General features: G+C 45.6%; 1 protein-coding gene across 4 annotated transcripts in view; it reads left to right on the top strand.

Annotated features, from left to right (window-relative positions):
* PALB2 (partner and localizer of BRCA2) overlaps positions 1-23,613 on the top strand; it is a 645,542-nt gene that overhangs the window by 369,814 nt on the left and 252,115 nt on the right. For all 4 annotated transcript variants that reach the window (XR_011303236.1, XM_069647386.1, XM_069647387.1 and 1 more), the window contains exons 9-10: positions 15,423-15,508; positions 16,655-16,816. Coding sequence is in view for 3 of the 4 variants with exons in the window: in XM_069647386.1 (XP_069503487.1) it covers positions 15,423-15,508; positions 16,655-16,816 (248 nt within the window). In the remaining variant the exon portion in view is untranslated. The remainder of the gene's footprint in view (positions 1-15,422; positions 15,509-16,654; positions 16,817-23,613) is intronic.

Below are 23,613 nucleotides of genomic sequence, written 5' to 3'. Positions count from 1 at the left end.
GCTACGTGGTGGGAGGTCGAGCGGATGTTCCACTACGTTGTTTTCCCAGCGCACTTGACGGTCTAGAGGTTTTCCAACATGGCGCCCGCTGGGAAGTACTTCTTTCCCTCTCTCCCAGTGATCGCCGCGTTGCAACCCTCCTTACTGCGTTTCCTCGCAACTTTGGGTCTTGACGCTAGTTTTCCTACTTTGGCCTTTCAGGTCACCTCTCTGGTCTTCGGTCCACTTCCTCTCTGGGCCGCCTTACCCTTTCGATTCTTCTCCTCTCTCTACTCCGCTTTCTTTCTCCGCTCGCTCCCTTCCTTTGACTTCCGCCTATCCTTGCCGGCTGCGGCTTCCTCCCCGCGCCCACCTCTTGCTGCTCCTCTCCCGGCTGTGTTTCTCCCCCCAGCCGCTTCGTTTCTCTGTTGATTTCCGGAGGAGGCATTCGCTGGTTTCTCTTCTAGTAGCGCTGCCTTTTCTCCGGTTCCTCCTCTACAGTGGATTCCGGCTTCGCCTGCTTTCTTCTGCTACCTACCTCAAGGACTCCGCTGCCAGCTGCTTGCTCCGGACCATCTTCGGCTGCTTTTCTCATCGGAGGGTTTTTTCTGCCTGTTCGGGTTTTTTCCCTTCAGAATTGTCTGTTCGCGGGACGGAAGTCCCAGGTTTGCTATTTATTAGTGCTCACTGTGGCTTCCTCTCGAGACAGACACGCTTCACATAGGAAGGAGAAGGACTCCCTCTCACACAGACAACTGCACCTGGAGGACTTGGAATCAGGTGAGGAGAGTGGGGAGGAACGGGAGTTGGCGGACACCTGCAGTCAGGACAGTCGAGTGCAACTTTGTCAACACCATCGGCGCTGACAGCTTCGTCAACGAAGCCTATACTATCTTCGACGCCCTTATCGAAGACTTCGACTTGACAAAAAATCAGGAGGAAGAGAGAAGGTTTACACCTTTACCCAAGTCAGATTTTTTTAGGTCCATGTCTTCAATTTTTGAAGAATCTGGTTTGGAGGATGAAGATGTCAATCCTTTTGGAGTAAAATATGCCACTAGAGAAGTTCCAGAGGAACTTATAAACCCTGAAACTAAAATGAGAGACCTATGCGAAACTCTACATTCTGCTAGTGGTGTTGACACATCACCTGAATTGGAGTTTGCTACACCTGATCCTGCAGAACATGCAGACTCAGGGTACAGGAGTTTGATGAACAGGGTGATAGAATATATGGGTTGGGGAAGAGCCTCACCTACTTTTGAGCAAGATGATATGATGGACATAATAGTCTGAGGACCCCAGAAAGATCCAGCTCTCCCTTTCAATAGGGCGCTTCAAAGGACAGTTGAAAGGAACTGGGAAAAACCTGATAACATTGCTGCAGTAGACGGCGATCTTCCAAAGAAGTACAGAACTTCTACTTCTGATCCAGAATATCTGAATAGACACCCTACTCCAGAAAGTCTGGTTATTCAGGCTGCTACTACTTCGAGACAGACAGCATACCCAACCATACCTCTGGATAGGGAGGATAAGAAGGTTGCTGCTTGGGCTCGTAAAGTTTTTACTTCAGGTAGCATGGCCTTGAAATCAACCAATGTCACCTGTACCCTGGCCAGGTTCACACATACCCTGTGGGAATGCATTTCGGCAGCGGCTGAACATATTCCGGAAGGCGAGGAAAGGGAAGGCTTCCTGAATATAGTCGAAGACGGGAAGGAGGCAATGGGGGAATGTCTCCAGTCTGGACTGGATACTGCTGATAGTATTAGCAGATCAATGGCATCAAGCACAGTGCTACGCAGATTTGCATGGTTGAGAAAGTCGGGGTTTGCATCAGATATGCAGACCAGACTTCTCAACATGCCCTTTGATGGCTCGAGGCTGTTTGGTAGTAAGGCTGATGAGAGCCTAGAAAAACTACAGACCTCAAAAGCGGCAGCTAAATCCCTTAGTGCCTCCATGCGACAGCCTCAGAAACCCTATTCGGGCTCATTTTCCTGGAGGGGTCGTCCTTTTCAATACTACTCTTCTGTTGGTAGAGAAAGGGGACAGGTTTTTCAAAGGGGCAAAAGGAATGTCCCTCGTGGTGGACGAGGAAAGACTACAAAGTCATCTTCAGGAACGGCATCTATGCCCTCAGCCGCTCCTGCAGCTGCCTCCAAATCTCTCTGAGGTCTTATTATACAAAACACCAGTGGGAGGCAGAATCTCTCAGCATCTGAAAGAATGGCGAGGCATTACTTCAGATGCTTGGGCACTGGAAACAGTAGCTCAAGGTTACTGCCTTCCCTTCCTAAAAAGACCTCACGATCATCCACCAGGAACCAGCTGTTACGCTCACCTGGCTCAAACAGGGGCGTCGATCGGACCAGGACAGCTGCAACCTCCTCCAACGTGAAGCGTAGTGCAGAGATGACAGACTGGACTGGACCGCCTAATCTCGTCTGCTTGACCCGTAGAAGTATTCGCCTTATGTTTTTAAATGATGAGCTCTCCATCCTGCGTGGAATGCAGGGGCGCGTAGATACTAGTTACTTCATTGGTTTGAAGGCGTTGGAAGAGTTCCGGATGCATATTGACTCCGAGGTTCCAGGCGAGAACCCATAAGTATAAAGTTCAAAGAGTTCAATATGTCCGATGTTCACTCTTGTACATTCCTTCTTGTGTTGCAGCTGGATCCAAGGGAAGATTGTCTTGTGGCAGCTGATGGTGTTCAGGTAAGGGTCTGTATTACCCAACACTGTCCGGTAAAAGATGCGTGTATTTGAATTGCTGGTTTCTCTCTCCTTACAGTTGCGGCGTAAGAAGTTGCGGTTTGTTACAGAATAATGCTTCCGGTTGTTAATCAGGTAAGTCTATGGTGGAGAGGTTGTATTTGTTGGCTGTCTCGGCTCACCTTATGTTTCTTTTGTCCCCTAGATGGTGGAATTCGGCAAAGGAAATGATAGAGGCTGCGCCGGATCGAAAAATGCTGAGAGGACTGGTGAGTATGGCGCAGCGCTGCAGCTGGCGATGCAACGCGTGTAGAATAATGTCCTTTTCATGTTCGAAGACGTGAGGGATCCGGAATTCAGGTAAGGATTGAAATAATATCTGTGTTCTAACCTTTCCTTCTTCTTTCTTCTATTGCTAGGAGCTCTGGATTCGAGACAGGCGTGGCTGAAGACTGGATGCTGACTGCAGGCACGGTGACGCTGGATGCAGAATAACGCGAAGCATGTGCTGCTGTTCGGGCGTGGTTTAAATAGCCTCCAAAGTAGTTCCAGGTAAGAAGTCCCTAGCACCACACCCGAGTAAAATATTCCCATCCAGGCCTCACGTTGGCTTGGATTCATTTGCAGCATGGTCTGCATGAGGTAAGTAAAGTCTATGAGCCTGGCGCCTATGGCGCCAGGACTGATTTCTATTATGAGCCTGGCGCCTAGGGCGCCAGGACTGAACCCAGACAGCCCCCAGCCGGGGCTGCTGGGGTTTTATTAAATATCTGGATGCCTGCTCCCGGGGCTGATGGGCTTGATCCGGATGCCCGGGGGTAGGCAGCATGACACCAGCTCTACCAAAATTCCAGACCCGCTCCTTTTGCAGGAAATTTTAACCCTGCTAGAGAAAGGTGCAATAGAACATGTACCTGTAGCGGAGAGGAACAAAGGTTGGTACTCCCCTTATTTTCTCATCCCAAAGAAGGACGGAGGACTGAAGTTCCTCAGGAAGGACAAGTTCAAGATGGTAACCCTTTCTCAGATCCTTCAGGCTCTCCATCTCCAAGACTGGTTGGTATCATTGGACCTTCAGGATGCTTATTTTCATGTGCCAATCCATCCCAAGCACAGAAAATACCTGAGGTTCGCAGTTGGCGGTTCTCACTATCAGTTTCGATTTCTGCCTTTCGGGCTGACCTCCGCTCCGAGGGTTTTCACCAAGCTGATGGCGGTAGTGGCAGCGAGTCTCAGGAGAGGGGGGATTCACGTCTATCCCTACCTGGACGACTGGTTGATCAGAGCACGTTCTCCAGAACAAGCTCAAGAACATCTGTCGATCATCTGCCACTTCCTCCACAACCTGGGCTTCTCCCTCAATTTCAAGAAGTCCCACATGATACCTTCCCAACAACTCCAGTTTATCGGAGCAGTCTTGGACACTTCCTCGGGCAAAGCCTCGTCGCCCGAGGTAAGAGCTCTCCACATCCAGCAGATGGTAACAAAATTCCAGAAAGCCCAGCATTTGCCGGCCTTCGATTTTCTGGGGTTGCTCTGCCTCATGGCATCTTGCATTTTTCTGGTGCCAGAGGCCAGACTGAGAAGGAGATCCCTCCAATGGGCCCTCAGAACTCAATATGTCAGATCTTCTGCAAGTCCCGAGCGCAGTTGCTCAGGATCTATTATGGTGGGCTTGCAACAACAACATCCTCAAGGGAGAATTTTTTTGGCAGCCATGGCCAGAGATAACAGTAGTAACGGATGCCTCACTCATGGGGTGGGGAGCTCACACCAGCGATCTGACAATCAGCGGAACGTTGGTCTCCATCGGAGTCCAAACTACACATCAACCTATTGGAGCTGAGGGTAATCAGACTAGCGCTGAAGGCCTTCCTGCCCTCTGTACAGGGAAAGCATGTCCTGATAATGATGGACAACACGGTGGCCATGTACTACCTCAACAAAAGAGGGGCGTAGGATCACTACCTCTGTGCAGAGAGGCGATGCAGCTCTGGTTCTGGGCAATACGAGAAGGACTCTCTATTGGCAGTTCACCTAGCAGGAGAGCAGAACACGGCGGCAGACGCTCTGAGCATGCAGAGCACAGTCTCCCACGAGTGGGAGTTAGCTCAGGAAGTCCTTCTAGAGATCTTCGCCCTTTGGGGAACCCCTCATGTGGATCTGTTCGCAACCACGGTAAACCGGAAGTGTGATAGTATTGCTCAAGGGAATTTCCCCCGAGAGGAGCTCTAGGAGACGTGTTCGTGGTGGACTGGGATTTTCCCCTGCTGTACGCGTTTCCTCCAGTCCCCGTGATTCCTCAAGTAATCAGGAGGTTGAGAAGGTTCAGGAAAACCATGATCCTAATTGCCCCGGACTGGGCAAGGAGGATGTGGTACCCGGAATTTCTGGACATGTTCATCTGACCTCCAGTACGTCTTCCACAAAGAGAAGATCTTCTCTCGTAAGAGGAAGGACGGGTTCTCCATCCAGAGGTCAAGACACTCAACCTACATGCACAGTTTCTGAGAGTTTGAGATACAAGGATTGGGATCTTCCGGATAACGTAATGGAGATTTTGCTTTCGGCCAGAAGGCCAGCAAGAAAATCCTAGTACCAGTGTCGTTGGAACAAGTTCAGTAACTGGTGCAAAGATAGGGATGTGGACCCTTGTCAATGTGGCACCCCAATGGTGCTTTATTTCCTGTTACATCTAGCCAATATGGGGCTCCAGATCGGAACAATCATTCAGCTGCGCTGTCCATTTTTAAGCGCTCCTCGGAAGAGGTTTCTTACTTTAAAATTCCAAAAGTCATATAGTTCTTGAAAGGACTTACCAATGTATATCCACCAATACCGTTTCATGTTCCAACTTGGTTCTTAAATTCCTAACTTGTATACCATTTGAGCCTCTGCACTCCTGTCCTTTGAGGCTTTTAACACTAAAAACTGTCCTTCTTGTGGCATTAACATCAGCCCGCAGGGTTAGTGAACTACAGGCTCTCTCATGTAAACCTCCATATACCATCTTTTACAAGGATAAGGTAGTTCTTAAGGTTAAACCATCTTTCTTACCGAAAGTAGTTTCCGACTTCCATTTGTGACATAAAATTATTTTACCAACATTCTATCCTTCTCCTCATTTTGGAAAAGAAGAGGAGAGATTACATAGACTGGATCCCAAGAGGGCCCTCAGCTTTTACATTTCAAGAATGACAAAATTACGTCAAGATGACCAACTCTTTGTGGGTTAGACAGGTTGTAAATTGGGGTTAGCAGTGACAAAACAAACTATATCCCGCTGGATCATTCTGGCTCTATTGGAATAGTACAGATTAGCAGGAAAAGACCCCACCTGATGGGCTACATGCTCACTCCACTATGGGAATGGCTACTTCTGCGGCTTTGAAGAGGGGAGTCCCTGAAAAAGACATTTGCTCGGCTGCAACATGGGCATCAATGCATACCTTTATCAAGCATTACTGCTTAGATGCCTCCTCCTCCAATGAGGGGTTATTTGCCAGAGCGGTACTTCACTCCGTCCATGAAAACAAAAACTAGCACTCCCACCTCCAAATTGATCACTGCTATGGGTGTCTATCACAAGATGAGGAATACGTGAGAGGACACAATCCATTCGAAGAACAAGTTACTTACCAACTGTAACGTTCTTTCGACTGGATGTTCCTCCCACGTATTCCTCATCGACCCTCCCAGCCTACCCCGCAGCACAGTTTACGTTTTCTTACACTTTCCTCTCACGATGGGCCTATCAGTCACAGCATACGCCTGGATGTTTCACAAGTATTTCCTCGAAAAAACAGAACTGAAGCCAACGGGCGTGGCTCGAGCTACTTAAAGCAACAGTGACGTCGACATGGAACGGAGCCCGTCGAGGGACAATCGACGCCACGACCACGAGCACAGCGCCCTCTCCCGAAAAATGTTTTCCTGAAGCAGCAAAGCTAGCAATAACGAATTATCACAAGATGAGGAATACGTGGGAGGAACATCCAGTTGAAAGAACGTTACAGTTGGTAAGTAACTTGTTCGTCCCTTCCACACGCCTCATCCACAAGGTGATCTGCAAGTTAAGAGAATCGTGTCCCCACTGCATCATTCTGATAGCTCCGTGGTGGCCTGCCAGACCATGGTTCTCTGAGCTCCTCAGCCTCTCGGGACAGGCCGCCCATTCACCTGCCGCTGGGCCCAGTTCCGTTCCTCTCGCAGCAGGGGGGCAGGGTCATCAACCCAGCTCCACAGAAATTAGCCCTTGCAGCGTGGTTTCCTGAACAGGTCACACTGAAGCATCTGAGCCTGTCGCAGGCCAACCTGGACATCATTCAGGGCGCTAGGAACAAGGCTACTAGGAGCCAGTACAAGAGTAAATGGAGCAGGTTCTGTCACTGGGTGGACTCTAAGGAGATTACCCCCTTACCTGCACATTGGATGATGTGCTCTCATGCATTCTGGAGAGACATGGACTGGGGTCCCTCCCAACTTGCTCACACAGCCTCTGAAGTAGGCCAGGCTCTGGAAATGCACTGGTAGGCCATCTACCACAGGAATAGAAGACCACTCCTGTGACAGGGTCCCTGCTTCCTTCTGATAGGGTCTGGACGCTGTCACAGGAGTGGTCTTGTATTATTCTGCAAAATCGTTATTGATGTCCAGCTTGCTATTTTTAGTTGCATGCAACTGAAGCGAGACTCTGTATTTTGACTTCATCAATAACCTCTAAAACTTGTGCATGGTCATTTCCGACTACCAGTATCTTATATCTCAGCAATTTCTTCCACCTCCACAATGCTGCTATTATTATTGGCTATTGTACTTTTGATTATTCTTTAGATTTTCAGTATGCAATATTTCCACAAGATTCCTTCCATACATCTCTGGGGCTACATCTGTGTCCCTCCTGGGGGCGGTGGAGGAGGATACCTGTCTATTTTAATTTATTGGGTATTTATAATGTTCCTATACAGCAAAATGCTGTTTCAAGGCGCATTAAACTGTCTAATGATTCACTTAGTGATAACCTCTCCTACCACTGCACATACTCACCAGTGGGTTGGATAGTAATTGAGTCTGCCATTTCACTACTACTTGCCTACTGCATTGGGGTAGAGTACTGTTGTACCTGTTCCCCCTAACCAGGAACAGGCTGCGGTATTTAGCACATTAATAAATTCCAGGCTCGACAACGCCAATTTGCTCTGTCGGCATCCCTTCCTATTAAGTACATTGGCTGCAATTTGCCCAGAATGCTTGTTGGACCTATGTTCAACCTGAATAAATCTTGCTTGATTTCATCCTACGGGGAGTTTCTTTCATTGGCTGCCTGTACATTGTACAGTTCAAATTAAGCCTCTGTGTATAATTATTTCATATATTCAAAGAATTGCTCCCAGCTGTTTAGCAATTAGAATTGAACACTACAAACCACATAGCTGTTTGCCCTTATTGTTCTTAACACTACGTGTAGGTTCTCAGGTGATGGCCACTTTCTTTGAAAAACTTTGCCCCTGGCTATCCGGGACCTTAACTCCCTGCTCTCTTTTCATAGGACTTTGAAGATCTATTTGTTTTGTTGACTTATTTTCCCTTTGTCATCTGTTCTATTTCATTGCTAGCACCTAGACGGTTCTGCTCAGTTACATGGTATAACCTGTTCAAAATCAAACCGTCTACCCCCACTGACTGTCTCTTGGCCTTCACGCCTGAAGCCTAATCTCATATTCTCAAGATCAGTAGGAAAAAGTTAAAATAGGCTTATCTGTATGTTATCTTGGGTTGCATAGCACCTCCTGCTGTATGTTATGGTGTTGAAGTACAGGAGGGAGGTTGGCCCTTCTGGAGACAATAGTCTGAGAAGATCAGAGAAGGGAACACAGCAGTACATGCAGCAGTAATTGTAGCAAGGGACTGGTTGAATACATTCACTACTGTTCAGGAAAGGCGGAGACGTTTAGTGTGGATACGTTGGGAGACAAAGGGTGGATATAGAAGATGCACAGGTTGTAATGAGCTGGAAAAGTTTGTGCTGTGAATGGATGGTCACAAGAAAATCACTCTCATGTCTTTAGATGATTCCAGGGATTTCATGTTTAAACCACAGCCTGTAACCACTGTAAATTGGTTAGACTAGAGCTAACTGTAAGCAGGCCAAGATTTCTGATCCGGGCATGGGATGCTAAAGGGTTTGGAAGTCCCTCGCTCTCTCGCCTCCCCTGCGATTCCTGCCATAGCCCAGGAGTTCTAAACCGCTGTTTTGTTCTACTGAACGGTAATCCCTGCCGTCAGTTTGCTTGAATTTAATGCTCCACTGGTCTCCCTAAATGTTGGCTCACTGACACCCTCTGGGAAGTCTTAGTTGTCCCTACTCTAGCCCTGCTTAGTGTTCTATATGAAGTCAGGGACAATGCCTTACAGTCGCCCCGGTGGAGCCGACCAAGTCAATTGTGCACAGTCTTACCCCGCCCTTCTATTCTACCTCCTTCCCTCCCCTTGTTCTCCCTTTTAGTCGCATGTCCCTCGGTTATTTTACTCCTCCTTCCTGCATGTACCCTTAGATATTAACTTCTTTCCTCTTCCCACTCTCCGTCCCTCACTACTCCTCCAATCACTACTAGACTACCTTCTTCCTTTACTCTTCCTACTCTTTTATTCCTACGACTACGGATGCACTCACTACTACTTTTCTTCTCACACTACTATTGCTCTTCTCACCATACTACCACTATACCTCTCCTCTTTTCTACAGTAACAGCCTCTGCACTCCACCACTCACTTCTGCTTGTATCTTGGTCCAGCACCACCCCACTGCTAACCTCACCCACTTCACCACACTTCCTGTTTCTTTCCTAATTTCCCTCCGCCCCTAGATCCTGGGATTTCCCAGGATGTATAAGGACAAGGAAGAAATTCAAATAGGGCTCTAAGCCCTGCCCCTTTTCTCTGCTCAGTTTGCCAGTAAACAAGCTGGGAATGCCCTCCTCCACCCCTCATTCTAAGGACAGCATTTTGAATTCCCTTCTGGTAAGTACTTCTGATGTCATTTTGGGCCTCACTGCCTTTAAGAGGGCGCTGTTGGTCAAGTGGGTTTCTCCCACCTGCAAGACCCCACTGTCGCTTCTACGTAGCAACATGATATCCCAGTGCCTGCCATGTAGACTGGGCTCCGGTGGCATTTCTACCCCACTGGGACCCATGCAGGACGGCCCCAGTGTAACGTCAGTCTAATTGACAGCAGCTTTTCTACTCTTCGTCACGCTCAAATGTAGTTTTGTTGAGCTCTTCTTCATTTCAGTACCTATGTTATGAGGATGGTTCAATGTTTCACAATAACACATGGTTTAGAACATAAGTTTAGACCCCTAAGGTTCCAGTACTATTGTCAGCATACCAGGATGGTGTTTAAAGGGGATGTGCCTCCCAATCGTGTCTTTATCCCCGGAGAGGAGTTCCTCTCCATGCTCCATGAGAACCTCCCGCATATTACCACCCCTAGGGGGACTATTGGTTAATGGCCTCACCTCCCTAGGCTCATGGAAAGGGGTTCTCCCCTGGGAAGAAGTGACACCATCTGAAGGATTGTCAAAGTGGTCCCTACCTATGTTATTAACTTAGGTGCTCATCAGTCAGTCGTCAATCTTCAAAAAGGAATATGTCCACTGTCCAAACCTACCCTTTTCTGACCCCACCACTTTGAAAACTAACTCAAGTGTGGAGAATGACTCCCTTCTCCTATCGGTAGTTCTAGTACCAGTCTTTCAATACATGACTTGCAAATCTATCAAACTCTTCAATTCCTTAATTGGGTTACTTGTTTTGTATACCTTAGTATGTGCTATGTTAAAGGTTCTTATATCACACACTGTTGCCACTGTGTGGTTTCTTGGTGCACTGGTGGATTTGTAAAGCAAGGGTTAGGGGTACGTTAGTAGGCCTGAGCGGGAGAAAAGAGCAAGAGAGCTGTGATGTGCTGTTTGCTGCTTCAGTTCGGTGTACACCGTTCACTGAGCGTAGGTATGTTTTACAGTTGGTAGCCATATAAAGTATGTGTCACGGCTCTTTAGACAGAAACACCTATACACCAATAGACTAATCACCAAAATTCATTATTAAAAAATAGTTCAATTTTATTATAATTTTAACAACACACAAAAAAAGTTTTAAAACATTACAAATAATGTAAAAAACACAAATTAATACAAACATGTAAACACGATTGATAAAATGTACAGCAGACAATCCATGTCTAACTCTACACTGGATTATAGCCACTACAGTGTGTTTCTCATCCTTATTTTCATTACACTCCTAGCCCTACTTGTGCAAGTTTCTGTCCCGACACAGCAAATAAATGCTGCACATTCATCAGGGGCATCATATTCTACTTCTGTGTGCTGCGTATGGGACCCAGCGATGTGATTCGATTTCTTGGTGTTCTGGTCTCTGTCAATCCATGGTCGTTTGAATGCAACCTCCATCTCTGTGCAACCATTATTTGCAGCTTGCACTGGCTTCCTTAATCTCTGAATGTCAGTCCGTCTTCCGCTCTATCCGCTGAAGGATGTGGCGCCAATTAATCAAGCTGAACCCTCCACTGTGTGCTGATAAGCAGGTGCTGCTTTCCCTGCTCTCGGTAGCACTGTAGAAATGGGTGCTGACACAGGACATGTTCCTAATTCCTTTCCACCTGCCAGGTGGCATCCACAATACATACAGCTGAGAACTCGGGTCCTGCCATGAATGGGAACTTTGCCTGAGGGAAGTTCTCTATCTCGTCTCAGAGTGGGGATGGCCAGAGATCGATCTGTTCGCTACAGAAACCAACATGAAATTTGCAGTGGGATGGCCTGTTCCTTTTATGTCTTTCCCCCAATCTCACTGCCAGCTGAGAACTCGGGTCCTGCCATGAATGGGAACTTTGCCTGAGCGAAGTTCTCTATCTCGTCTCAGAGTGGGGATGGCCAGAGATCGATCTGTTCGCTACAGAAACCAACACGAAATTTCTAGTGGGATGGCCTGTTCTTTTTATGTCTTTCCCCCAATCTCACTGCTTCCCAGAGTTGTCAGTACACTGAAACGGACCAGCTGCCGGATGATTGCCCCCGGCAAATTTGGTCCTCTGACCTACTGCACCTCTCAGCGACAACCCATATCGGGTTGCCTCCTCTACCCGACATGCTCTCCAGGGAGGACAATTCAGTGCTGCATTACAGCCCTGCATCACTCTCCTTGACAGCTTGGCTCCTGCAGCCCTCTACTTCGGTGACATTCCGCTACCCACAGAATGCAAGGGGATTCTAGCCAGGGCAAGAGCAGCATCTACACCATCATGCTACAAGAGTGTAAACTTGTTACCATCCGGTGTGCAATTCAGCACCTACATCCGTTACACATTCAAGTGACTCAAGTCTTGCCATACCTGCTGTCTTTTAGCAGAATCTGACCTTTCGCAGTTGTCCATAAGGGTGCATTTGGCAGCCATTTCATGCACCACAATCAAACCGTCTCTATGGTTTTGAACGTAAGAGTTCCTTAAGGGCCTGTTTCGTACCTTTCACTCAGTTCGGGCCCCAGCCCCATCGTGGGAACTGAACGTTGACCTCTGTGGCGGGTCGGAAGGAGTTGCCGCAGTGGTTTCTTTTATTAAAATAATAAAGCAAAGGCCTCTCTCGCCCTATCGCTATAGGGAAAGCCCCAACCTAACTAACTGAAAACTAAGGGTGCTTGTTTATCGTCAGAACGTGAAAATCAAAATAATGTCCTCTGTCCAAAACCTAAATCTACCTGAGCCTATCACAAATAAACAATAACTGAACTTGAAACAAAAGAATGTCTGTTTGTTCAAACATTGCAGCTGTGGAGGCCTGGCAAAATCTGGTGAGTGGGTGCCTACACCTCTTGAACTGGTCATAAGACCCTTTTGATCTAAAAAGCAAATATCACTGCTGTACTGAAACGAAACCTCCTACAGTTACGGTCTAATATTTAGTGAGGATATCTAAAAGGGCTTTTTGTCTTTTGACTTGTGTGCAAGTCCCAGACTCGCTAAGTTCCTGGTTTACTCTGCTCCCTGGGCTTTTTGAGTCCTCCCAATATTCAAGTGCAAATCCCAGGTTCATACTTTTCATTAGCATTCACTCGCTTCTGTATCCAGGTAAATATATCTTTCATATGTCGGGCCACCGACCCTTCCAAAACTGTGGTAAATGTCCCAGCTCCCATGTGTGGGTTTTTGGGTTTTTGCTCTTTACTAATTTTCATGTGTCATCTGCCCTGAAGCGCATCGGTATCCCAGTCTCCTTCTCTGGGCCCACCGGTCTTCTCTGGCAACTTCAGCATCCCTCGCGCCTCACTGTTTTCTCCACTATCCGCCTCTTGCCAGGGAGCGCGTCTCGTCAGCTTCTCGATTCCCACCTGGACTTCTCCTTCGCTCGGCAGCTACTGCTGCTCGAGATGGTAGAGCGGCATATACTCTTCCACCTGACTTTCTTGGACGCCGTCCTAACCAGCTTCTTTGCTCCGGTCTGCAACTCGCTTTCCTCCCGTGTCCCAACCAGCTTCGGGGGGGTTGACTCTCGTTCTGTTCAGGTGTTCCATATTTGAATGTCCTGGCACCTGTTAACTTTCCAATGACTAGAATGAGATGTTGGCTTGCCGCTTCTCGTGAGCTTCATCACTCCATACCTCTTCCTCGTTTCAATGCTATAAGGGGGAGGGGGATGCACATAAGTCCCAGTACTTATTGTTTCAGTGTTATTAAAGGGAGAGGGATTTACATAAGGTCGGTGTTCAGTAAATAGTGGAGATTCTTTATCCACACCCCTCTCAAAACACATGGGCCCTCCTTTCAATCCTCTACACAGAGCTTCTCTGAATTTTCTCTCATGGAAGACTGCATTTCTATTTGCCATTACCTCAGCCAGAAGGATCGACAAACTGCAAGCTCTCTCCTGCAAGCCCCGATAACTAGGTTTTCACCAGTCTTGGGTGGTATTGTGGACAAATCCTTCTTCCATTCAATAGGTACCTTCTGCATTCCACCTGAAAGAACCCTTAATTCTGCCAGTGCACTTTCGCTCTCCTTCCTCACCAGCAGAGCGTTCCTTACACTCGCTTGATGTCTCCCGAGCCCTCAAATTCTACATGGCTCCCACTAAGGAGTTCCGGAAATCATTGCAGCTATTTGTTGCATTGGGACCGGTCGCCCTGTGCAAAGCCCTTTCAAAGTCTTCCATTACAAGATGGCTGTCTGTGTGTATTTCCGCTGCTACCATCTGCCCAGCAGGTCCCTTCCCGGAAGACCTAAAGCTCACTCAATAAGATTTGTGGCGTCCAATATGGTTTTCCTGTCCGGTGTAACCTTGCTCGAGATCTGCAGGGCAGCCATGTGGATGTCAGTCCACACCTTCACAATGTTTTACTGCATCGATAGAGCTTCTAGGGAGGCTCAGCCAGGCAGTGCTTCTGTAACCTGTTTGCATGAGGTGAGTGTTCCAGAGGTGAGTTGCTTACTTCTGTTGAGCTTGCCAATGCCCGTTTTTTCTGGTTGTGTGTACCTACTGCTGTATAATCTTATTCACTAACATGTGGATCCATGATAGATCTAACGCTGGAGAAGGAATAAGTTACTTACCTGTAACTCCTGTTTTCCGGCATTGGTATCTTTCATGGATTCACATGTGACCCTCTCGCCTACCCCTCTTGTGCTTTTCTTGGCTCATACTGCCACACCATGTGCGCTGCCAAATGTGAAGATGGCCACCAGGGGTGGAGCAAAGGGGGTCCTGTCTAATTCGCTGAGGTCAGTATGACCCAAAGTAACTCTGAAAGAGCACTAAAGTGACAAGCAGTTTAAAAGTAAACTGCTTTAATGGTACTAAGGAGTCCCAGCCTGACGACGGGGCCTATTCACGAGCATGTGAATGCATAAAAGATTTCAATGCCGGAGAAAGGGAATTACAGTTAAGTAACTTATTCACTATTGGTGCAGCATGCATGGACATGTTTCAGCCAGCCTGAAAATGTTATGTTAAGGTATAGTGAAAATGCGTTGGAAAATGGTCATGTGCACTGTTGGTGACTTTATTCTTTTGGGGGTTTTCACGTGCTACCATTCAAAATTGATTTAAAACTTTGTGGCTTTTATCCAATTTTTCAGAGATCATGCTGTAAAATGCACCATTTTAATCCATTGGGCCTCATTATGAGTGTGCCGTTGTGGTAATAACATGCCAGTATTTCAGCATACTGGCACATTACCGCACCGGCACATTCCCAAGTTTGGTGGTGGGGTGGCCGGATTTACTTGCAGCTCCGAGCTGCTGGTAATTCCGGCACCCCATCACCAAGAGATTCTGGTTTACTCGCGTCGGTAATACCAGCAATTCCCACCCATGGAGTCTAATGGGACTCCACGGAATGGGGAATTCCAACACTTAACGCCACTTGTAATCTGCTGGTAATTCCGGCAGACAAGGTGGCGGTAACGGTATTACCATCTGGTGGTATCCCGCTGGATTTACCGGCTGCATACTAACAGACATGTAATGAGGCCCATTGTTTTAAAAAGTTTCTTGTGGGGTGAACCCCTTCAAGTCCCCCCTTGTTTGGTTCAGGCTCCTTACCTGCACTTGGTCGCGCCAGCCTATTATACACATACATTTACGCCCTCCCAGTTATAAAATTCACAAGCTTCCAATCCAATCCTTGTCTTTTTTACATTATTAGGTTCCGATTCTGCAGCTCATCTCTCTTCCACACCAGGATAACATTTTGTGTGTTGCTTTGGGGACCATCAATATTGAGGAAATATGGTAAGCATGTCTCTGTTTGCTTCATAGTTTCAGAGGCTGTACATTTAGAATCGAGTCTTTGCTTTTATAAGCAATTCACTTTATTTTCTAAAAACATTTTGTTTGAAAAATGTGCTTTCACTCTTATTGCTTACAGTAAATTCCAATAGGTGTTACCAGTTCAAACACTGCATAGTTTTCCTAATTAACTTCCTATCATTTATCCCTTACAGGGAAAGTTATATAGCTTGAAGACATGGGTGTGAACCAAAAATGTGATTTTCTGAGAAAATAGCTCTTTTGTTTACGGTGTTAGCCTGTATTAGCTGTGTACCGCGAGGCAAAGGTCTGCTGTATAAGGCCATAGCACATACAATTGTGGTAATCTGAGGATTTGCTTGTCTCGGAGTGATGACATGGCAAATTTGTTTACACTAAAATTACAACTGCTCTTTGAGCTATGTAATATGAGGATTAATTATGTTTCTACCTTTAGATTAATCACAGTAACCAAAAGGCTGAAAGCATCCTCAGACAGTACCTTACCCTGTAACAGCACGTTGTGCAAAACTGTACTACTGTTGATCTTTGAAGATGTCCTGTTTGTGATGAGTAGTTTGTGGGTTGTGTTGCTGGACGCTTCATGTATATGAAAGGAATATATTCTGAGAAGAAAGTACTTAGCCTTGGAAATGTATCACTGTTAAACACAAAATATCCCCTGACTAAAAGAGAGTGGCCTATCGGAAGCAGATATGTCTTCTAGACTACTAGTAGAAAACATATTCTATTATGAGATCATCTGGAAAAATAGTAGATTTGTATTGGTACATCATACTAAAACCAGTATATTGAATAAAAAAAAAGTATATGTAAATATGATTACACTGGTATTCCTTAGTCCAGGATACATTCAATATAAACCAGCTGTATACCCAATTCCACACCACTAGCACAGCTAACATGTCTACACCTGTATTCTTCATAAGTGAGATAACCCTGACACATTTATGTAGAGTAAAGGCCTAGAAGAAGGTTGATCCGTCAGGGCAGATCAGCAAAAGTGTTCTACCTTCACTTTAGCATCTTTTTCTCAGGCTGTGCATGTGTTCTGCACTATCTATCACTATTTAATATGTTCCAACCATTTATACAAACTTGTTCTAGGGCCTTGTTTGGTACCCCTGCCAGTGGTGGACTTTCAGCTCTGCTAGTGAAGCATGGACCTATACTGGTGGTCCGTGGCATTTCCTGTCAACGTATGGTCAGTAGCAGTGGTAGGCACCCTGACCAAGAGGTGGAAGTCACGTCACTGTCTCAAGTTGGAAGGTGAGGAAAGGTTTAAGTTAATTGGTCTTGTTAGTGAAGTTGTATCGATTATATACATGTTTAAATCCAAGTGAATCCTGTTTGGGTACACATATGCATATTATACAGCCTTCTTAATTTAGTTCTTAGTGTGCCACTACAGAGCATTATTATGATATATCTCTTGTATTATAGATAATAATGAATGTGAAACTGGAGAGAGAATTTCAGACCTGACCCCCGCACAGATGCCGTCAGGAATGAGAAAGGGTTCTTATTTCAAATTGTTAAAAATAAATGACTATGAATATCAATTTGTTGCAAATAAAATTGTAAACTCCTAAGAAGCATATTACATCAGTTCAATTCATTGTCCGATATCTGACTTCTTCATTCATATTCAATACATGACCTCCATACAGGGGGGATCAGTCCCGTTCGAAGCGTACGTACGTACTGCTGAATGCTCATTAGCTGATATTCATGTTCAATACTTGGCTTAACAAAATGTTCAACATCCACTGATGATTTTATTTGACAAATTGAGTAGTGCCTAAAGGTTAGCTTGTGGTCTGGGCACTGTCAGTAAAAGGCAGAAAAAAGAGCTTGGGAAAGAGCATGGTAAGAAAAGGGACAATACTGAAGGGGATAGGCGGAGGATGTAGGGTTACTGGGAGTTTCCTCCCTTTTAGGGGAAGAATAGACAACAACATGTAATTGGGAAATTACTATTTTGGTCAATTTGTCAAAAGCAGTCATTCTCAGAAAATGCATTCAAACTCAAGAAAAAGATAATATTTCAGATGGCTCGTTAGTGACATCTCTGATTTACTCAAATTGTTGATCATTAAATGGACTAGGAAAACCTTACTTTTAATAGCATGTATGCTTCAAGCTCCATGTGCAAAGTTCTGCTACAAGAAGTTGGGTATTGGTCAACAGATTAAAAAAAACTGTATAATCTCCATTCACAGAAGCACTCGAATATAGTTAACATGCTCACAAGTTCATACATAACAACCCTTGTGTTATGTTGAACATCCATGTTGCTTTACCATAAGCAAAGGTTACTTCAGAGCAAGCCTAGATCAAACAAATGAATTAGCTCATGCAGAGTAACCAATAATATTAATACATATTGGTTCTTTGGGGCAAACAATAACCCTGGTGGTGCTAGTTAACTTCAGAGTGAAGACCCTGACATTGGATGCTAGATCAAATAATGCAACCTCTCTGTTCCATAGTAGCGGCAGGTTTGTCTTTTATTTCCTCCTTGCATATTCTGGTGACAGGGAATGAAGGAGACTGACCAAAATGTTTTTGGTTATAGTCTTTTTATTAAAAGTGAAGATAACCTATCTGTACTTATCTCTAATGGGATTTCCCTACCTAAACTGAAGAAACTCCACCAGTAAGTCTGTGAAAGTCCAAATCAAAAGGCACTGTCCCAGTCCAAAGGCTCCTAGTCTATCCCTGTCGCTACAAAAAACAATGATAATGTTCAGGTTCTGATCGTGACCCAGGAGAATGACTCCCTTCTCCTGGATTCAAAGTGTCCCAATGATGCCAAGTCTTCTCATAATACAAGATCCATTACAGTTCCAACCTTTCGTAACAATTAAAACAGTTCTACAGGATAATTGTGAGACTAGGAGAATGACTCCCTCCTCTTAGCTGGTTCCCCTATGCCCTTTATAGAATTCAACAAAACGTGTAATTCCTTCAAGGAAGTTTCAACACATTTTTGTTTTCTTTTTTATCCTGTCCCCACTGGGACGACAAAGATGCTCCCCAAGTTCCTGTTGACTCTCCAGCACCACACTCTTGAGGAACTGCCCAGGGAATTGTGCTGAAAGTGTTTCACTACATCTACTTCATGATTTACAGTCTCAAGTCTTTCCGGTCCCCTCCTGGACTTTACTTGTTCCCGTTACCTTCTCCTGGGGAATTTTTCACCGGCTTTGCAATGGGCCACGGGCTCCCTCTCTCTGTTTCCGCTTTTTCTTTCACGCTACAGGAAAGACTGGGGATCGACTCTTGACTGATCCGGTATTGACCGAAGACAAAAAAGGAGGACTAATCCCCAGGGGCTGTTGGTTTTCCTTACGCTTTTGCGGTTCCCCACAGTAAGGTGGGATCTTCACTTGAAATGCATGTCCCTTCATGGCTTTGTAAAAAGACACCCCCTTTTCAAATCAGGGAAGTTTCAACGTGTGCTGGTTTCTGCTTAAGCGCGGTCCTTTGTCCATTTTGTCAGAATTTTTCGCCATCCGGTTATCCTGCTTTATTGGTGTGGGATGAAGTATCCCCCAAAGAACGACTTGCCTACAATGCCACGATTCTCGACGGCTTTGGTTTGTGCGCTTCTGCAAGGGAGATCTCTCCTGGTAAGTCATTAACCTTTGTAAATGTCTTTTGAAGCTTCCCAGCCCCTCTAGGGTTTGACACAGAGCAGGTTACCTGGGTTCCGGGATTGTATCTTAAGTTCCTTTTGAGGCCAAAATCATTCTCGAGTTGGGCCTGCTTGCTCTCACGGCCGCTTGTGGCTGGCGGTTTGGGCACGAGTCTCGGACCACACGATCCACCTGTCACAGGTTGCGGCACCACCACTGTCTGATTCACCTTCTGTTCGCTTTCCTACGTGGCTCCGTGGCAGGCTCTGCTTGGTGGTCACTGCGTAGGTGTTGCTCCGCAGAGTCCATCCGTTACAGATCATGCAACCACCACCCCGGTTCCACTCTCTGTGAGGAATCCTAGGGTGACCTCACTACTTTCCCCAATATATCCTCCTTCCAGGGGGCCAGGGAAAAGCCCTTGCTTATGGATCCTGACCCTCGGGGGTGGGGGATGTGCGAAGGAGGATCACCTGGGTGAAGGAGACTTGGAGAGTGGGGATGAAGCACACTTGGATGAGACGCGTTATCCCCCATTTCCCTTCCACGAGGAATCAGATGTCCCCCAGGCCTTTATATGCTATTATCAACCATATCCCTATATTTCCAGAAAGCACTCTCCTAACACACTCAGTCAGGTACTAAGACGGGGAGGAGACAATACAGAGTTACTTCCTTTATTAACTCATACATCCCCAAACACCACTCTGGCACTGAGACGAAGAAGAGGGCTATGGAGGTATACAGGTGGAACAACCAGGCAAGTCCACCTAATGGGTTTTGCCATAGTCAGGCAATTTGAATTAATGACCCACACCTGAAGTCACTAACAGATATTAAAGACTTTTCTGCAAAGAGGAACAGGCTGGAGAGAAGGGAGGTATAGACACAGGAGCAGAAAGTGGTATCACGCAGGAGTGAGAGACGCTGAGGCCGGTTGCGAGAGGGTCTGGAAATCCTGCTACCCTCCTTATCGGGTGCATGCAGAAGGACCTGTGGTACGCCCAAGTACCCCAGCTGCCGCGGGAAACCAGGAAAGCGAGTAGTGCTCTCTTGCTGCTGCGAGGGAAAGGCAAAGCTTGTGGAAGCTGGGAAACATGACGAGGAGCGTTAAGAGTCCTGTCGCAAAGGACAACAAACCTAAGGGAGCTGCTGTGTGCAACTTGTGAGTGGAAACCAGGGAAACAATCATACTGGGGCGCTCTGATAACTTGTAACAGAGTTATTTTTGAATACTGACATTTGTATCAAGACAAAAAGACTTTTGCAAACAAAAAGCATTGCCCACAGTCAAGGGGCATCTATAAAGCTGTAGAGTAAGAGCAAGTACCTGTGAATATCGATCTGAATGAAAACCGTGGTGTTGAAAATAATGCTAACATTGGAAACTGTGTGAAACAAGCATTAGCAAGAGCCGTTAGAAACTGTGTGAAACAAGCATTGGCAAGAGCCATTGGAAACTGTGTGCTTTGAGAAACCAAAGATTGGCAAGAGCCATAGAAGTGTGTGAAGTGGCAACAAGTGCGAAGTGGCCAAACAAGCAGTCGTAAAGCAATAAAGAAATGTGAAATACGAAGCATCCCTTTACCTGGCAGGTGAGTGGACCAGGCTCCACTGTAGAAGTGAAGCAGTGGCATTGTGAATATCCAAACTGGTCATACGATACAAGTAAGGTGTATCGGTTGCCTGACCTGTAATGGGTAGACTGTGTGGTCCAACAACTGCGCCCGACCGAGGACACCTACTGAAAGAGACTTGCTGAGAAACCTGTGATTGAATATAAAGGAAGTTTGATGTGAAACAGAAAGTAAGGAACTGTAGTTGTGAAACTCGTAAAGAATAACCAAACCAGAGGAGCTGGGAAGTGTCCCTGGAAATTGTGTTGTGAAGAGGAACCAGAAAGCTAGGAATCCCTTGGCATTGTGAACGGTCTTGAAACTAGGGTAAGGGAACCCCCTTTGCAAGCCCGGAGCTGGAAAAAGCTCAGAGCATTTCCTTTGAACATTTATTCCTTTTCAAGCTAGATGCTAGAAGAACAGAACTTTTACTTTGAACACTTATTCTTTTGACTTCGAGAATCGCGCACAGTGTATACAAATAGTTATATGGGCAAGTGTAGGTTTGAACACAGTTATTTTCTTTGGACCTTTCTGATGCAGGCTATCCTTAGTTTCACTTAGGTAGGGAAATCCCCTGTAGCAAGGGTAAGCTATGCCTTTTTCCAACCCTTATTTTCGGTTAAGTAAAAAACTGTTGCAAACTTTACTCTGTTGTCTGAGTATAACTTCATGATGCCTTCACATCTCTCTGTGTTGGCCTCTGGCCAGCATGTGAGACCCTTGCCCTGTGCCGCTGGGTTTTTCTTTCTCCTTCTCTCAAACTACCTCGTTGTGACCTTGCACTGCCTGAATTAGGGGTACCGGGCTTGCCTGGCATTTGACCGATAGTTCCTTCTCTCAATCGGTCTACCGACCTCCATTTTATTGTTTCGTCTTCTGCGACTAGTTCGGTTCTCTTTTCCTGTTTTCTCTCTGCTACTTCTGCAGCTCTCAGAGCCGACGCCCTGTCGGCCGATAAGAAGACTTTCTACTACAGTCGCCTTCGCCACACCTTTCTCCATCTTCGGATATCGAGATCTTTCTCCTTTTTCAGAATATCAAGCTGCTCGCCTTTCTTTGCTATAAATAGTGGGGACAGCCCCAGCGTAACCTCAGTCAAATTGGAAGCAGCTAATCGAGCATTCCTCACACTCGATTGTAGTGTTCTCAAGCTCTTCTTCGTCCTTGTACCTATTACATTAGGGTGGTTTGATATTTTACAATAACATACAGTTTCAGATATGATCTTATCTGTCAAAGGTTCGTGCATTAACATCAGTATCTGGGTTGGGCGTTAAAAGGGGCTGTGTCTGCCATGTGTGCCCTTATGCCCAGGAGGGTAGTTTTTCTCCATGAGATTCTCCCACATGTTACCACCACTAAGGGGACCCTTATTTTCAGTTAGCGGCCTCACCTCCCTAGTCTCATGGAAAGGGACTCCTCTTTGAGGAGAAGTGACACCATCTGAAGGATTGTCACAGTATCCATGTTGATTCTTGCAAGGATTATTTAGTGTGTGAGTGAAAAGATTTACTTTGAATGTCATCTGAAACTGTTTGAACTTGTTATTTGAACCTCACGTAATGTGGGATCTTAATTTCGTTCTCGTTGCCTTGGTTTGCCAATCTTCATAGCAAATGCCTTCTTCAACTCCAAAGCATGGCATTTTCAAAACTTAATCTGTTTGCTTTCCCTTCTGCTGGGACAGTAAGTAAAATTGCATGTTCTTTCACTGAAAAGTTGAATACCGTTCATTTGAGAACTCCGCTTTTTGTGCTGATTCAAGATTGGTTTATTTTTTTTGGAACCAAGATCTCTACCCTCGTATGTTTTTTTTTTTTTTTTTTCTCCAATCCATGCTGTAAACTCAGAGTGCTCTTCACAATTTCGAATATACAAAAACGCTTTCATTTTTACTTGGATAATTTAGAGTCTCAGCATTCTTCAGAGATATTTATGAACCTGGCAAAGAAAGAAATATTACCTGCTACATCTTGTAGTTTAGACAGTTTTATTGGAGAAAGTTATTATTTGCAGTGTTTTCCAGATGTTTTCTCTCTCAATTGTTCTTTCCCTTAGTCCTGCAGTCTAGTATATTTTAATCAAGTTGTAGGTTATGCAAATCTACGCACTATTTTCCTTTAGTTTGTTTTACAGTGGTTATTTGTCATCTACAAATACTGTTAGTTTTCAGATTTATCAGGAGGCAAACCCCTTGCAGCACTCCTTCCTAACCCTTACTCCCCTTTATCTTTGCCTTTTATTACAGGGTAAATCCTCTGTGCTAACTTCCAGTTTCCTAATTTCTCACAAACCCCTCCTAATTTTAATACGAACCACAAATAATTTGCTGTTATAAAGTTTCCTCTAATCCAAATTCCTATTCATGTACTCATAAAAATGACACCCGGTGAAAATACTCCCTGAGGAAAACTATCCTTGATGTGAAATTGCTTGGTGTTCATATGGATTTCCAAAATCAATGCTGGGTGGTGGATTTTGGGAGGCCAAACCTTTATGGTGAACAGGAAAGACACAAAAGTCTAGTCAAGCTCAATCAAAGTAAGGCTGAGACTTCAGAGGGGATCAGAGGATGGTCTAGGACTACAATGCGTCCACACAGATCAACCTCAATTGTGATGAATTGTCCTCTGGCTAGGGTGTGAAAGCCCTGGCTTTTAAAAAAAAAATTATTAATAAAATGCTGCTAGTTATTTCATCTCTTAAAGGGTAATCTGCTGATCAGATTACGCTTTCATAAGCTCCATGCAAAAGCATGGTGTGTATCCTGATCTGCAGTGCCTGCTGTGACAGGGCCCGCTTTCAG

The sequence above is a fragment of the Ambystoma mexicanum genome, chromosome 2q (assembly GCF_040938575.1).
Source record: "Ambystoma mexicanum isolate Mex_15411 chromosome 2q, UKY_AmexF1_1, whole genome shotgun sequence".
Taxonomy (NCBI): Eukaryota; Metazoa; Chordata; class Amphibia; order Caudata; family Ambystomatidae; genus Ambystoma; species Ambystoma mexicanum.
This window is presented reverse-complemented; position numbering and strand designations above follow the sequence as displayed.